Raw genomic sequence first — 17,500 nt, 5'->3', positions numbered from 1 at the left:
GTGTGTGTGTGTGTGTGTGTGTCTTACAGGTGGTGTCCCCCTGTGTGTGTGTGTGTCTTACAGGTGGTATCCCCCTGTGTGTGTGTGTGTGTGTGTGTGTGTGTGTCTTACAGGTGGTGTCCCCCTGTGTGTGTGTGTGTGTGTCTTACAGGTGGTGTCCCCCTGTGTGTGTGTGTGTGTGTGTGTGTGTGTGTGTGTGTGTGTGTGTCTTACAGGTGGTGTCCCCCTGTGTGTGTGTGTGTGTGTGTGTCTTACAGGTGGTGTCCCCCTGTGTGTGTGTGTGTGTGTGTGTGTGTGTGTGTGTGTGTGTGTGTGTGTCTTACAGGTGGTGTCCCCCTGTGTGTGTGTGTGTGTCTTACAGGTGGTGTCCCCCTGTGTGTGTGTGTGTGTGTGTGTGTGTGTGTGTGTGTGTGTGTGTGTGTGTGTGTGTGTGTGTGTGTGTGTGTCTTACAGGTGGTGTCCCCCTGCATCTGGATCACACACTTGGCGTGGCGTCCCGTCTCTCTGGAGTTGAACGGACGGACTCTCACCGCCACTTTCACCGAGGCACCCGTCATCACGTAGCTCCGCCCACTCCACCTGAACACAGCCAATCAGAGAGCCAGAGGCCAATCAAACTCTCAAGAAAAGAAACATCCCAAACGGGAGTTGTTCTCATGAGAGACCAAGTGCATCCTGGGAAATGTAGTCTCCAGTGTTCCCTCTTTCTCTTTGACGGTTTAGTGAAACAACTTTATGGAAATAATAAAACATTTACATCTTTAGTTATTTGATTCCTTTCCTTCTGAAGCCACTCCTCTTCCTCTCCTTTCCTTCTGAAGCCACTCCTCTTCCTCTCCTTTCCTTTCCTTCTGAAGCCACTCCTCTTCCTCTCCTTTCCTTCTGAAGCCACTCCTCTTCCTCTCCTTTCCTTGTTTCATTTCCTTCTGAAGCCACTCCTCTTCCTCTCCTTTCCTTGTTTCCTTTCCTTCTGAAGCCACTCCTCTTCCTCTCCTTTCCTTGTTTCCTTTCCTTCTGAAGCCACTCCTCTTCCTCTCCTTTCCTTTATCTTTGGTTGTTTTTCAAACTCCATTCTTCTCTTATCCTGTTTCCTAACACCTCCTCCCTCCCTCCCTTTCCTCCCTCCCTCCCTCTCTTCCTCACTCCTTTCCTCCATGTTTCCACTTATTTTCTCTCCATTTACATTCCTGTCCTGTTATTGACACAGACACACACACACACACACACAGAGACACACACACACACACACACACACACACACACACACACACACACATCTACACATACACCTCAGTCTATTGTTACTGAGTGTGTGTGTGTCTCTGTGTGTGTGTGTGTCTCTGTGTGTGTGTGTGTGTGTGTGTGTGTGAACACATCATAATGTACACACAACAGGCTCGGCTAGTTTTAAAGCTCTTAGTCAAACTAACCAGCTGTTTACACAACCTGTACAGAGAGAGAGGGGGAGGGAGAGAGAGAGAGGAGAGAGGGGGGAGGAGGGAGAGAGAGAGGAGAGAGAGGGGGAGAGAGACAGAGACAGAGGAGAGAGGAGAGAGAGAGGAGATAGAGAGGGGGGAGGGAGAGAGACAGAGACAGAGGAGTGAGAGAGAGAGAGGAGTGAGAGAGAGACAGAGGAGAGGAGGGAGAGAGAGAGAGAGAGAGGGGGAGAGAGACAGAGGAGAGAGGAGAGAGAGAGAGAGAGGGGGGAGGGAGAGAGACAGAGACAGAGGAGAGAGGAGAGAGAGAGGGGGAGGGAGAGAGACAGAGGAGAGAGGAGAGAGAGGAGAGAGAGGGGGGAGAGAGACAGAGACAGAGGAGAGAGGAGAGAGAGGAGAGAGAGAGGAGAGAGAGAGGGGGGGAGAGAGACAGAGACAGAGGAGAGAGAGAGAGAGAGGGGGGAGGGAGAGAGAGAGACAGAGGAGAGGAGAGAGAGAGGAGAGAGAGGGGGGGAGGGAGAGAGACAGAGGAGAGAGGAGAGAGAGAGAGAGAGAGAGAGAGGAGAGATAGAGGGGGGAGGGAGAGATTAGAGAGAGAGATTAGAGCGAGAGAGAGAGGAGACACAGAGTCAGAGGAGAGAGAGAGATAGACAGAGAGAGAGAGATAGAGAGAGAGAGAGGGAGAGATTAGAGATAGATTCTCGTTTTGTGTTTTTTTTCTCTTTTTGAGGCTCCAACATGAAGTGAAACCTTCAGAGGTCAGAGTTGTTGTTGTTGTTGTTGTTGTTATTTACTCTTGTATTGACCCTGTGGGTAAATTCTTCTCATTGACCATCCTCAGTTATTAAGGAGCAACTGGGGGTGCCTTGCTCAAGGGCACTACAACATGAACTATGGGGAGAGCGGGGATGGAACCGGCTACCTCGTGGTTACCGTGACGACCCCATGAGCTAGACTCAGGGTCAGAGTAGAACCAGAGACCTGACCCCCCCCCCCCCACACACACACACACACACACACACACACAGCTAAAGATAGCCGTCAGCTTGACCCGACCAGCCTGTGAAGAGCATTTTACGCTCGGACACACGGTGACGACCGCGTGCTGCCTTCAGGGGCGGTGGGAAACATCAGAGTACAAGTACAAGTACGTGTGTACTTGTCCTCTTTAATGAAGGAACAACCAAAAACCAGCTGGCACTGAGTGTGAGCTAAATGCTAAGCTAACCGATAATTCAATTATGATTATTTATACATTGGAATGTTGATATTATTATTAATCTCTGATGTCAATAATAATAATAATCTCACCATGGATAAAAGAAATTAATACACTTCATGAAACAAGAAGTACAATTTTAATAAACATCATAATAAACTAAATGTTTTACATGAAGATACCTTATATATATATATGTATATATATATGGTATATAAATTATATATAGTCAATGTTATGACTTTATATTGTATGACTTTATTATTTGATAGTAAATGGTAATACTTTACATAATATTAAATTGTTATTATATATTGAAATAAAATATATTATTGGAGAAGTTATTTCATAGTAACTTGTGTTACTTTATTTTATATTACAAAATTCACATTACAGTATTTTATAGTAAATGATGCTACTTTATATTGCATTAAATTATGTTATTTTATATTAAAATAAATAATATTATTTTCTACTACTTTATATTAATATATATATTATGGTTATTAATAGATATATTATTATAGTAACTTCTACTACTTTATATTATATTAATATATATATTAGCATAGTAACTTCTACTATTGTATATTATATTAATATATATATGTATATTATTAGTTATTAATATACATATTATTATAATAACTTCTACTACTTTATATTATAATAATATATATATGTATATATATATATATATTAGTATACTAACGTCTTCTACTACTTTATATTATATTAATATATATATATTAGTATACTAACTTCTACTACTTTATATTATATTAATATATATATATTAGGATACTAACTTCTACTACTTTATATTAATATATATACATATATATGTCATTATAGTAACGTGTTCTACTTTATATTATATTAAATCATATTTAAATAAATAATATTACCGGGTTGACCGAGGAAGTCACGCGCTCATCCGTCTCCACGGTCCTACATCTAAACAACAAACTAACGGCAAGCAGACGGTCCCGGTCCCGGTCCGAGTCCCGGTTCCAGTCTGGGCCTACCGGTACCGGGACACACACACAGTCAGAGTCACACATTTGGGGGGAGGGGGTTGAGGAAAAGTTAAAACACTCACGAGCGTCGTCTCCTCCGGTGCAACAAACTTTTCCCCGGTGATGACGTCACCGTCCGGTCGATCTGACCGCCGGTAAACGCGGAGCAGTCGAGGCCCGCCACAGGGCGGAGCGGCTCGGCGCGGAAGTCGGTAATCCGGTGGTCCGTCCGGTCTTGTCCGGCGAGGGGGGGGCGGGGGGCGGGGGCGCGTGACCGGTCAACCGGGTTTCAACGGGAAGTTTTAACGGAAAAAATAGTTTTAAAAACGGAAAAGAAAAAGAAGAAAAAAGAAGCGAGAGGGGGGGCAGAGGGGCTGGCCGGTGGCCTGGCCGCGCTGCGGGTGTGCGCGTGTGAATGCGAGCGCGTCCCCGTGACCGAGGAGCGCAGGCGCAGGGAGGGAGGGAGAGCCAATCAGGGCTCTGCGCTGGAGCTCGAGGCGCTCCGCCCCGCCCCCTGCTCCTCCGGGCGGCTGACAGACAGAGGTCTCACTCTGACTGTTATTCACTGACGAAAACTATCAGCTTTACTATGCAACGAAGTACTAGTACCAGTGGCGGTTCGTCCATAGGGGGCGCTAGGGCGCCGCCCCTCTTAAAATTTTGAGATGAAAAAAAAAAAAAAGGATTTTTTTTTTTCCTGTCAAAAAACATTATATGCCAAATCATTTAAATAGTAAATATACCGTGTTGACGCGCTAAATGTGTGTGGGAGACTGTCAGCCTGTCAACAACCACTTAAGTTAATGTGAAAAAATATAATATATCGCCATTATCACGGAGAGAAGCCCCTCCCCTTTTTCGGGGCTCCGGCCCAATGTGTGTGTACGGCAACGAGAAAACATTTCAGTCGTTTCGGCAATGACGGCTTCTCATTGGCGGATGAAACGTGAATCTTGGGTCACAAAAATGTGCGCCATGGCCACTGGTCACGTGATTGGACTATTCGGCAGATCAGAGACCCGTATGTTCCCTCAGCCCATAGAGCAGTGTTGCCAGGTCCGCGGTTTTCCTGCGGAATCGGGCCACTTTTGAAGTGTTGCGCGGGTTGAATTGTTTGTCCGTTGGTTCGGGTAGACCTATTATGCATGCAAATTACATGAATATCTTTAAATAAAAATCCATATTTTAAATGAAATAATTTATTCATACCCAAATCCTACCAAACTGACTCAAGATCAGCACGTACACACATTTTATTTATGATAATATACTGTATCTAATTACACAAGGCCATTTTAGGACCTAGGTGAAATAACTTGAGGGAAAACTGCTTTTAATGCTGGCAAACTAAACATATGTTGTTACTTTGTAGATATTACAATACATTTGGCAATGATAGCAATGCTGTTGGACTTTAAAAGCAGTGTATATGGTTTGGCACGGGCATATTTTGAGTTCTGATATTGGGCTGGTTTTATTGGCCATTGGGCTGGTTGTGTCACACAGACCTGGCAACCACGGAGCTCCACGGAGGTACGCGAGCAACATAGCTAGCAGAAGCTTTATGTTAGTATGGCGTCGGCGACTGAAAACTCTGGTATCTCTACACCAAACACCTTTCAATCGACGGTCAGATATTGACAAGAAGAGGCTGAAAGAGTTGGGACCCGAACATCCGGATTTAAAAATTCTGCAGCAAAGCGCTGACCGCGGGAGGACGTACACCCGGAGGTTCTCCTCAAGCCTATATGCTAACCGGAGCTGGTTAGCTGGATGCTCCATGAGTAATTTGTTTTTAGTTTCTCCTGTCTGTTGTTCCAAAGGGACTGAAACTCTCTGGACTACAACGGGGTGAGGGATCTACAGAGCTGCAGACAAGTGGAAAGCACGAATCTTGCCGCAGTTATCTAGCTAAGAGCATGGAGCTAACTCGCTAACAGCCTGAAGCTAACCCTGTTTGCAGTCAGCAGAAGGAGACCGAACTGGCATCGAAACACAACGAAGAAGTTCTGAAAAACAGACACATTCCCTCCAGAATAATGAAACAGGCTGGTTACAGACATGATTGACTTTAACCAGAGAGTAAAGTGACCACTTTAAAGAGAGGAGCTACTTGTCTTTACAGAAGTGGGTCTGCTCTGTCACCCAATGTAACATGTGATCTCTTTCTGACTCTATTCTGCTCTGAACCTCTTTCATGTGAGGGTGAAACTCTTTTATTTTGCAAACCTCTGAAACCCAACCCAATGTTCCTTAAAGCTGCTCTGAACCTCTCATGCTAAAGTTACAGTGTGTTGATAGTTGTTATTGGACCGTGTTGAGCACGCTGTGTTCTTGAAATAAAGCTTTGTTTTTTACTATATTCTACTCAAAACCTCTTTTCTTCTCATTGTTGAGTGATATTTAAACTGCCCCCCCCCCCCAAAAAAATTTCACCAGCCGCCACTGACTAGTACCACATATAAGTACTAATATAACACTTTAGAAATACTCCTTTAGAGCAACAGTACTGATAACACACTGGATAACACTCTTACAGTACAAGTACGAATACCACACTGTACAAATACTTTATTAAAGTACAAGTACGAATACCACACTGTACAAATACTTTATTAAAGTACAAGTACGAATACCACACTTTAAAAATACTTTATTAAAGTACAAGTACGAATACCACACTGTACAAATACATTATTAAAGTACAAGTACGAATACCACACTGTACAAATACATTATTAAAGTACAAGTACGAATACCACACTGTACAAATACTTTGTTCAAGTAGAAGTACGAATACCACACTGTACAAATACTTTATTAAAGTAAAAGTACTAATGTGACAAGGTACAAAACTCTACAACAGAACAAGTATTAAAGCCCCACTTTATAAAAACTGAAGTACTAATTTCACCTCGTACAACTAAATAGCTAAAATAATAACTAAAACCACACTTTATGAATACTATGTTACAAGTAAAAGTACTACTGGTTTCAGCTTAACTGTTGGGTAGTTTAATCTATGACAGAATATTCATGTACCTTTCGTGTAAATATCTAAATTCATAAAGCAACTAATACAATATAATATATGAGCAGATGAACATCGTAAAAGGTAGCATAAGAATGAACGTACGAATACCTACAAACTGTACTAGAGTAAATGTACTCAGTTATACTATATATAATATAATGTATATATATATATATATATAATATGTGTATGTGAGTACTATTGTGTAAAGTAGCACAATGTGGATCCCAAATAAACAATGTAAGACCCTCAGAAACTTTTTTCTTCTGATGGAGTGGCTCTTCTGCTTCAACAGACGATCTTTGTCACATTGCCCCCCTCCGAGCTCGCGCTGGAACCCGAGACGCGCGCACACCGGAAGTCAAAGCAGCAGCCCCCCCCCAACGAGCTACCAACAGACAGCTGTGACGTCACTGCACGGGAAACTTTGCGTTGTGTTAACGTATTTATTGTACATATAATATAAATAATATATATAATATATAATGTAATAAATAATATATAATATAAATAAAATATAATACAATACATATTTTATATTATGTAATATAAATAATATATAATATAATAGATATATATATAATATATATGATACATAATATAAATATATAACATAAATATATAATATATCTGATATATCTCAAATATATATACAGACACACACACACACACACACAGGCAACAGCTGATCTGAGATCATTTGCTCAGGTAAATATTATTTCATCACCTCAGTGTGTTTAGTCAAAACATCACGAGGTGTGTGTGTGTGTGTGTGTGTGTGTGACTGTGTGTGTGTTTGTGTGTGTGTGTCGTTGGTGACCCTGAGTGACCCTCTGACCCTCTACATGAATCTTTCCTATTCTTTCAATAATGACTTTAAAAGAACGATATAAATATTTATTTTAATTTTATTACAATTAAATACATTTAGATCTTGAACTTTCACCTGATTCAGTGAACCTGACAGACGCCATCATTGTGATGATGTCATCACAATGTTCTGACAGGAAGTCGCCCAGGGGTCAGGGGTCGGGGTCCTTCACTCGGCCCTCTTGGAGCCGGTCCTCAGAGACGAGTGGGCGTCCCTCATGTGGCCCCTGAAGGTCCGGGTCCCGTAGTAGTACAGCAGCGGGTTGACCACGCTGTTGGACGCCGCCAGGCACAGCGTGACCACGGCGGCGCGCTGCAGCGCCACCGTGAGGCCGCAGGGCCACGCGCCGCACACGGCGTGCAGGTGCAGGGTCCGCACCACGTGGTAGGGCAGGAAGCAGAGCAGGAAGGTCGCCGTCACCATGGCGACCAGGCGCACCGAGCGCCACCTGCCGCGGCGGCGGGCGCCGTGGACGTGGGAGCGGGCCGTGAGGCGGCGGACGAGCCGGCCGTAGCACACGAGGATGGTGAGGAACGGGAGCAGGAAGCCGAGGGCCAACGCCACGTAGTTCAGGATCAGGACACGCCCCCAGGAGGAGGGGCTAGACGGCTCGAAGCACCGAGGAGACCCTGCCCTGAAACACACAGCCAATGGGTGGACAGCATTTAAGAGACTTGAATTCTCTGTTTCGAGCTGAACTACCAAAGGGCCACTAGTGGCCCCCAGAGGCTGCAGAGGTCACTGCAGCCACATGAAGATGATTCATTCAGGGAGGCCCGAAGAAAGGAGGGGCCCTAAGAGAGGCCCTAAGAGAGGAGGGGCCCTAAGAGAGGAGGAGCCTGAAGAGAGGAGGGGCACTAAGAGAGGCCCTAAGAGAGGAGGGGCCCTAAGAGAGGAGGAGCCTGAAGAGAGGAGGGGCACTAAGAGAGGCCCTAAGAGAGGAGGGGCCCTAAGAGAGGAGGGGCACTAAGAGAGGAGGGGCCCTAAGAGAGGCCCTAAGAGAGGAGGGGCCCTAAGAGAGGAGGAGCCCGAAGAGAGGAGGGGCCCTAAGAGAGGAGGAGCCTGAAGAGAGGAGGGGCCCTAAGAGAGGAGGGGCCCTAAGAGAGGAGGAGCCCGAAGAGAGGAGGGGCACTAAGAGAGGCCCTAAGAGAGGAGGGGCCCGAAGAGAGGAGGGGCACTAAGAGAGGAGGGGCCCTAAGAGATGAGGGGCCCGAAGAGAGGAGGGGCCTAAGAGGGGCCCTGAGAGAGGCCCTTAAAAGAAAGAAATGTTCAGGATAAATAATGTTTATCAAAGTTAAAGTCATACTGTATTAACATATTAACATAATATAACATATTAAAACATGAATGATGTAAGAAATTACAAAATAAAAAAGTAATTGAAGATTAAAATAATCAAGAGATAAAGTTTTAAAAAAATAACAAATTATAAAATTTTAAAAAGCAATTCAAGAAAAAAATAAATAATAATAAAACCTTTACTTCTGACCTGGTCGTCACCCCATTGGACAAGAAGGGGACCGAGGACACGCCCACAAACAGCCAGACTCCCCCACAGACCAATAAGGTTCGAGGGGGCGTGACCAGATCTCGGTGACGCAGTGGGTGGTTCACGGCGAGCCAACGGAGCGCGCTCAGTAGAGTGAGGAAGAGGATGCTGAGGAGGAAGAGCGTCTCCACGTCATCCTTCATCTGTAAATCGTGTGCGTGTGTGTGCGTGTGTGTGTGTGTGTGTGTGTCAGTGTGTGTGTGTGTGTGTGTTACCTCGTGTACAGGTTGAGGTAAAAGCCGTAGACGCACAGTCGGCACAGCCAATCAGGGAAGTCCCAGACTCCGCCCCTGAAGTAATAAGCCAATCGCAGAGGAAGGGTAAGGGAGAAGCTCCCGTCTGATAGGGCGAGGTTCATCATGACCATGCAGGAGGCGGAGTTTCTGGGGAGGAAACGTGAAGATCACAATTTAACCTTTTGGGAAACATTTGTCATTTTATTAAAGTACAGGAAAACTTTACATTAAATTTAAATTATCTCAAATCTTTAAATATTCGATTTGTTTCAGAATTCTTTGAAAATATAATAAAAAAAGTAAATATAAAAATATATAAAGATAATGTTTCCGAAAATGTTATGACGTTTTTTTTACATTAACAAAATAAACAAATACAAGTTGCGTTAAAACATATTTTTAAGTAGTCAAAAAATTTCCTAAAAAAACTGTTTTAAGAAATAATAAGTCTAGTAAATGATAAAGATCTTTTGATGATGAAGGGTAAAGAATAAATGGAAGTCAATGGAGGGACCCCACTCAGATAGAGATACATGTGTGTGTGTATGTTGGTGATAAAGGTTAAGAATGAATGGAAGTCAATGGAGAGACCCCACTCAGATAGAGATACATGTGTGTGTGTGTTGATAATAAAGGGTTAAGAATGAATGGATGTCAATGGAGGGACCCCACTCAGATAGAGATTCAGACCTGCGGTTCTTCTGCAGGAAGAAGACGGCCAGCGCCCCGATGTTGCAGAGGATCGCCACAGGGCACAGCAGCAGGTAGGTGACGGTGTAGGCGCGGTACTTGAACGCATCGTCGTCGTGAAAACACGCCACCAGTAAATCGATCTTCACCGAGGAGTTGTTGTGGGCCATGGCAGCGCTGAGCAGGCTTCCTACGACACACACACACACACACACACACACATATAAATACACAGGTACTGAAACACAAATACATATTAAAGGTATGAATAATAACGGAACCATCAAGACTCCCCCACAGTGCCATGAATCACAGAAAGCAACAGTACTTGAATGCAACACAGATCAAAACCACAGGACCAGGAAACTCATGTCCGTGTGCGTGTCTGTAATGTGTGTGTGCCTGTGTGTGTGTGCCTGTGTGTGTGTGTGCCTGTGTGTGTGTGTTTGTGGAATGTGTGTGTGTGTGCATGTGTGTGTGTGTGTTTGTGGAATGTGTGTGTGCGTGCCTGTGTGTGTGTGTGTGTTTGTGGAATGTGTGTGTGTGTCTGTGTGTGTGTGTGTTTGTGGAATGTGTGTGTGTGTGTGTTTGTGGAATGTGTGTGTGTGTGTCTGTGTCTGTGTCTGTGTCTGTGTGTGTGTGTGTGTGTGTGTGTGTGTGTGTGTGTGTGGAATGTAAACCAGTCCAGCAGCTCGTGTACACATCTCTGTTCTGTGAACTCTGATCATCAAGTAGAATACATGGAGATGAAATCCAGCCTTCTGATTGGCTGAGAGAGTGTAACGTCCTCCAGCTGGTCATCACTCAGTGAACCAGTAGACCTGAAGACCAGAACCAGTAGACCTGAAGACCAGAACCAGTAGACCTGAAGACCAGAACCAGAGACGCTATGAATGAAATACTGAGGGGTGATTTCTATGGCACTGTGCGCAATATAAAGGGTGACCACAATATAAAGGGGATAACACTCTTACAGTACAAGTACGAATACCACACTGTACAAATACTTTATTAAAGTACAAGTACGAATACCACACTGTACAAATACTTTATTAAAGTACAAGTACGAATACCACACTTTAAAAATACTTTATTAAAGTACAAGTACGAATACCACACTGTACAAATACATTATTAAAGTACAAGTACGAATACCACACTGTACAAATACATTATTAAAGTACAAGTACGAATACCACACTGTACAAATACTTTGTTCAAGTAGAAGTACGAATACCACACTGTACAAATACTTTATTAAAGTAAAAGTACTAATGTGACAAGGTACAAAAACTCTACAACAGAACAAGTATTAAAGCCCCACTTTATAAAAACTGAAGTACTAATTTCACCTCGTACAACTAAATAGCTAAAATAATAACTAAAACCACACTTTATGAATACTATGTTACAAGTAAAAGTACTACTGGTTTCAGCTTAACTGTTGGGTAGTTTAATCTATGACAGAATATTCATGTACCTTTCGTGTAAATATCTAAATTCATAAAGCAACTAATACAATATAATATATGAGCAGATGAACATCGTAAAAGGTAGCATAAGAATGAACGTACGAATACCTACAAACTGTACTAGAGTAAATGTACTCAGTTATACTATATATAATATAATGTATATATATATATATATATATAATATGTGTATGTGAGTACTATTGTGTAAAGTAGCACAATGTGGATCCCAAATAAACAATGTAAGACCCTCAGAAACTTTTTTCTTCTGATGGAGTGGCTCTTCTGCTTCAACAGACGATCTTTGTCACATTGCCCCCCTCCGAGCTCGCGCTGGAACCCGAGACGCGCGCACACCGGAAGTCAAAGCAGCAGCCCCCCCCCAACGAGCTACCAACAGACAGCTGTGACGTCACTGCACGGGAAACTTTGCGTTGTGTTAACGTATTTATTGTACATATAATATAAATAATATATATAATATATAATGTAATAAATAATATATAATATAAATAAAATATAATACAATACATATTTTATATTATGTAATATAAATAATATATAATATAATAGATATATATATAATATATATGATACATAATATAAATATATAACATAAATATATAATATATCTGATATATCTCAAATATATATACAGACACACACACACACACACACAGGCAACAGCTGATCTGAGATCATTTGCTCAGGTAAATATTATTTCATCACCTCAGTGTGTTTAGTCAAAACATCACGAGGTGTGTGTGTGTGTTTGTGTGTGTGTGTGTGTGACTGTGTGTGTGTTTGTGTGTGTGTGTCGTTGGTGACCCTGAGTGACCCTCTGACCCTCTACATGAATCTTTCCTATTCTTTCAATAATGACTTTAAAAGAACGATATAAATATTTATTTTAATTTTATTACAATTAAATACATTTAGATCTTGAACTTTCACCTGATTCAGTGAACCTGACAGACGCCATCATTGTGATGATGTCATCACAATGTTCTGACAGGAAGTCGCCCAGGGGTCAGGGGTCGGGGTCCTTCACTCGGCCCTCTTGGAGCCGGTCCTCAGAGACGAGTGGGCGTCCCTCATGTGGCCCCTGAAGGTCCGGGTCCCGTAGTAGTACAGCAGCGGGTTGACCACGCTGTTGGACGCCGCCAGGCACAGCGTGACCACGGCGGCGCGCTGCAGCGCCACCGTGAGGCCGCAGGGCCACGCGCCGCACACGGCGTGCAGGTGCAGGGTCCGCACCACGTGGTAGGGCAGGAAGCAGAGCAGGAAGGTCGCCGTCACCATGGCGACCAGGCGCACCGAGCGCCACCTGCCGCGGCGGCGGGCGCCGTGGACGTGGGAGCGGGCCGTGAGGCGGCGGACGAGCCGGCCGTAGCACACGAGGATGGTGAGGAACGGGAGCAGGAAGCCGAGGGCCAACGCCACGTAGTTCAGGATCAGGACACGCCCCCAGGAGGAGGGGCTAGACGGCTCGAAGCACCGAGGAGACCCTGCCCTGAAACACACAGCCAATGGGTGGACAGCATTTAAGAGACTTGAATTCTCTGTTTCGAGCTGAACTACCAAAGGGCCACTAGTGGCCCCCAGAGGCTGCAGAGGTCACTGCAGCCACATGAAGATGATTCATTCAGGGAGGCCCGAAGAAAGGAGGGGCCCTAAGAGAGGCCCTAAGAGAGGAGGGGCCCTAAGAGAGGAGGAGCCTGAAGAGAGGAGGGGCCCTAAGAGAGGCCCTAAGAGAGGAGGGGCCCTAAGAGGAGGAGCCTGAAGAGGAGGGCACTAAGAGAGGCCCTAAGAGGAGGGGCCCTAAGAGGAGGGCACTAAGAGGAGGGCCCTAAGAGAGGCCCTAAGAGGAGGGGCCCTAAGAGGAGGAGCCCGAAGAGAGGAGGGGCCCTAAGAGAGGAGGAGCCTGAAGAGAGGAGGGGCCCTAAGAGAGGAGGGGCCCTAAGAGAGGAGGAGCCCGAAGAGAGGAGGGGCACTAAGAGAGGCCCTAAGAGAGGAGGGGCCCGAAGAGAGGAGGGGCACTAAGAGAGGAGGGGCCCTAAGAGATGAGGGGCCCGAAGAGAGGAGGGGCCTAAGAGGGGCCCTGAGAGAGGCCCTTAAAAGAAAGAAATGTTCAGGATAAATAATGTTTATCAAAGTTAAAGTCATACTGTATTAACATATTAACATAATATAACATATTAAAACATGAATGATGTAAGAAATTACAAAATAAAAAAGTAATTGAAGATTAAAATAATCAAGAGATAAAGTTTTAAAAAAATAACAAATTATAAAATTTTAAAAAGCAATTCAAGAAAAATAAATAATAATAAAACCTTTACTTCTGACCTGGTCGTCACCCCATTGGACAAGAAGGGGACCGAGGACACGCCCACAAACAGCCAGACTCCCCCACAGACCAATAAGGTTCGAGGCGTGACCAGATCTCGGTGACGCAGTGGGTGGTTCACGGCGAGCCAACGGAGCGCGCTCAGTAGAGTGAGGAAGAGGATGCTGAGGAGGAAGAGCGTCTCCACGTCATCCTTCATCTGTAAATCGTGTGCGTGTGTGCGTGTGTGTGTGTGTGTGTGTCAGTGTGTGTGTGTGTGTGTGTTACCTCGTGTACAGGTTGAGGTAAAAGCCGAGACGCACAGTCGGCACAGCCAATCAGGAAGTCCCAGACTCCGCCCCTGAAGTAATAAGCCAATCGCAGAGGAAGGGTAAGGGAGAAGCTCCCGTCTGATAGGGCGAGGTTCATCATGACCATGCAGGAGGCGGAGTTTCTGGGAGGAAACGTGAAGATCACAATTTAACCTTTTGGGAAACATTTGTCATTTTATTAAAGTACAGGAAAACTTTACATTAAATTTAAATTATCTCAAATCTTTAAATATTCGATTTGTTTCAGAATTCTTTGAAAATATAATAAAAAAAGTAAATATAAAAATATATAAAGATAATGTTTCCGAAAATGTTATGACGTTTTTTTTACATTAACAAAATAAACAAATACAAGTTGCGTTAAAACATATTTTTAAGTAGTCAAAAAATTTCCTAAAAAAACTGTTTTAAGAAATAATAAGTCTAGTAAATGATAAAGATCTTTTGATGATGAAGGGTAAAGAATAAATGGAAGTCAATGGAGGGACCCCACTCAGATAGAGATACATGTGTGTGTGTATGTTGGTGATAAAGGTTAAGAATGAATGGAAGTCAATGGAGAGACCCCACTCAGATAGAGATACATGTGTGTGTGTGTTGATAATAAAGGGTTAAGAATGAATGGATGTCAATGGAGGGACCCCACTCAGATAGAGATTCAGACCTGCGGTTCTTCTGCAGGAAGAAGACGGCCAGCGCCCCGATGTTGCAGAGGATCGCCACAGGGCACAGCAGCAGGTAGGTGACGGTGTAGGCGCGGTACTTGAACGCATCGTCGTCGTGAAAACACGCCACCAGTAAATCGATCTTCACCGAGGAGTTGTTGTGGGCCATGGCAGCGCTGAGCAGGCTTCCTACGACACACACACACACACACACACACACATATAAATACACAGGTACTGAAACACAAATACATATTAAAGGTATGAATAATAACGGAACCATCAAGACTCCCCCACAGTGCCATGAATCACAGAAAGCAACAGTACTTGAATGCAACACAGATCAAAACCACAGGACCAGGAAACTCATGTCCGTGTGCGTGTCTGTAATGTGTGTGTGCCTGTGTGTGTGTGTGCCTGTGTGTGTGTGTGCCTGTGTGTGTGTGTTTGTGGAATGTGTGTGTGTGTGCATGTGTGTGTGTGTGTTTGTGGAATGTGTGTGTGCGTGCCTGTGTGTGTGTGTGTGTTTGTGGAATGTGTGTGTGTGTCTGTGTGTGTGTTTGTGGAATGTGTGTGTGTGTGTGTTTGTGGAATGTGTGTGTGTGTGTGCCTGTGTGTCTGTGTCTGTGTCTGTGTCTGTGTGTGTGTGTGTGTGTGTGTGTGTGTGTGTGTGGAATGTAAACCAGTCCAGCAGCTCGTGTACACATCTCTGTTCTGTGAACTCTGATCATCAAGTAGAATACATGGAGATGAAATCCAGCCTTCTGATTGGCTGAGAGAGTGTAACGTCCTCCAGCTGGTCATCACTCAGTGAACCAGTAGACCTGAAGACCAGAACCAGTAGACCTGAAGACCAGAACCAGTAGACCTGAAGACCAGAACCAGAGACGCTATGAATGAAATACTGAGGGGTGATTTCTATGGCACTGTGCGCAATATAAAGGGTGACCACTAGGGGGCAGCAGTTACAATATAAAGAGTGACCACTAGGGGGCAGCAGTTACAATATAAAGGGTGACCACTAGGGGGCAGCAGTTACAATATAAAGGGTGACCACTAGGGGGCAGCAGTTACAATATAAAGGGTGACCACTAGGGGGCAGCAGTTACAATATAAAGGGTGACCACTAGGGGGCAGCAGTTACAATATAAAGGGTGACCACTAGGGGGCAGCAGTTACAATATAAAGAGTGACCACTAGGGGCAGCAGTTACAATATAAAGAGTGACCACTAGGGGCAGCAGTTACAATATAAAGGGTGACCACTAGGGGCAGCAGTTACAATATAAAGGGTGACCACTAGGGGGCAGCAGTTACAATATAAAGGGTGACCACTAGGGGCAGCAGTTACAATATAAAGGGTGACCACTAGGGGCAGCAGTTACAATATAAAGGGTGACCACTAGGGGCAGCAGTTACAATATAAAGAGTGACCACTAGGGGCAGCAGTTACAATATAAAGGGTGACCACTAGGGCAGCAGTTACAATATAAAGAGTGACCACTAGGGCAGCAGTTACAATATAAAGGGTGACCACTAGGGCAGCAGTTACAATATAAAGGGTGACCACTAGGGGCAGCAGTTACAATATAAAGGGTGACCACTAGGGGGCATCAGTTACAATATAAAGGGTGACCACTAGGGGGCAGCAGTTACAATGTAAAGGGTGACCACTAGGGGGCAGCAGTTACAATATAAAGGGTGACCACTAGGGGCAGCAGTTACAATATAAAGGGTGACCACTAGGGGGCAGCAGTTACAATATAAAGGGTGATCACTGGGGGCAGCAGTTACAATATAAAGGGTGACCACTAGGGGGCAGCAGTTACAATATAAAGAGTGACCACTAGGGGGCAGCAGTTACAATATAAAGGGTGACCACTAGGGGCAGCAGTTACAATATAAAGGGTGACCACTAGGGGCAGTTACAATATAAAGGGTGACCACTAGGGGGCAGCAGTTACAATATAAAGGGTGACCACTAGGGGCAGCAGTTACAATATAAAGGGTGACCACTAGGGGCAGCAGTTACAATGTAAAGGGTGACCACTAGGGGCAGCAGTTACAATATAAAGGGTGACCACTAGGGGCAGCAGTTACAATATAAAGAGTGACCACTAGGGGGCAGCAGTTACAATATAAAGGGTGACCACTAGGGGTCAGCAGTCACAATATAAAGAGTGACCACTAGGGGGCAGCAGTTACAATATAAAGGGTGACCACTAGGGGGCAGCAGTTACAATATAAAGGGTGACCACTAGGGGGCAGCAGTTACAATATAAAGGGTGACCACTAGGGGCAGCAGTTACAATATAAAGAGTGACCACTAGGGGCAGCAGTTACAATATAAAGGGTGACCACTAGGGGCAGCAGTTACAATATAAAGGGTGACCACTAGGGGCAGCAGTTACAATATAAAGGGTGACCACTAGGGGCAGCAGTTACAATATAAAGGGTGACCACTAGGGGCAGCAGTTACAATATAAAGGGTGACCACTAGGGGCAGCAGTTACAATATAAAGGGTGACCACTAGGGGGCAGCAGTTACAATATAAAGAGTGACCACTAGGGGCAGCAGTTACAATATAAAGGGTGACCACTAGGGGGCAGCAGTTACAATATAAAGGGTGATCACTAGGGGCAGCAGTT

General features: G+C 44.5%; 3 protein-coding genes across 4 annotated transcripts in view; all 3 read right to left on the bottom strand.

Annotated features, from left to right (window-relative positions):
* kif1c (kinesin family member 1C) overlaps positions 1-4,076 on the bottom strand; it is a 26,894-nt gene extending 22,818 nt beyond the window's left edge. The window contains exons 1-2 of the mRNA XM_056443338.1: positions 3,758-4,076; positions 452-579 (exon numbers count right to left, since the gene is read on the bottom strand). Of these exons, the coding sequence (XP_056299313.1) occupies positions 452-557 (106 nt within the window). The 5' untranslated portion in view covers positions 558-579; positions 3,758-4,076. The remainder of the gene's footprint in view (positions 1-451; positions 580-3,757) is intronic.
* A 3,515-nt stretch (positions 4,077-7,591) lies between these two features.
* Positions 7,592-12,595, bottom strand: LOC130212229 (cysteinyl leukotriene receptor 2-like). Of its 2 annotated transcripts, XM_056443419.1 has the most exons (5): positions 12,481-12,595; positions 10,055-10,244; positions 9,344-9,511; positions 9,069-9,236; positions 7,592-8,213 (listed from the first exon to the last, which is right to left on the bottom strand). In XM_056443419.1, exons 1-5 carry the CDS (start codon positions 12,509-12,511, stop codon positions 7,748-7,750), a joined length of 1,023 nt encoding a protein of 340 aa, XP_056299394.1. In that variant the 5' UTR covers positions 12,512-12,595; the 3' UTR covers positions 7,592-7,747. The 2 variants fall into 2 exon arrangements, with proteins under 2 accessions (XP_056299394.1, XP_056299393.1); XM_056443418.1 differs by lacking the exon at positions 12,481-12,595 and having other exon boundaries at positions 10,055-10,462.
* LOC130212234 (cysteinyl leukotriene receptor 2-like) overlaps positions 12,418-17,500 on the bottom strand; it is a 7,798-nt gene continuing 2,715 nt past the window's right edge. The window contains 6 exon segments of the mRNA XM_056443427.1: positions 12,418-13,039; positions 13,876-14,040; positions 14,144-14,171; positions 14,174-14,200; positions 14,203-14,309; positions 14,852-15,041. Coding sequence (XP_056299402.1) covers positions 12,574-13,039; positions 13,876-14,040; positions 14,144-14,171; positions 14,174-14,200; positions 14,203-14,309; positions 14,852-15,021 — 963 coding nt within the window. The 5' untranslated portion in view covers positions 15,022-15,041 and the 3' untranslated portion in view covers positions 12,418-12,573.

Source organism: Pseudoliparis swirei, chromosome 21 (genome assembly GCF_029220125.1).
Source record: "Pseudoliparis swirei isolate HS2019 ecotype Mariana Trench chromosome 21, NWPU_hadal_v1, whole genome shotgun sequence".
NCBI lineage: Eukaryota > Metazoa > Chordata > Actinopteri > Perciformes > Liparidae > Pseudoliparis > Pseudoliparis swirei.
The sequence above is the reverse complement of the archived record's forward strand: the minus strand, read 5'-3'. Positions and strand labels throughout refer to the sequence as shown.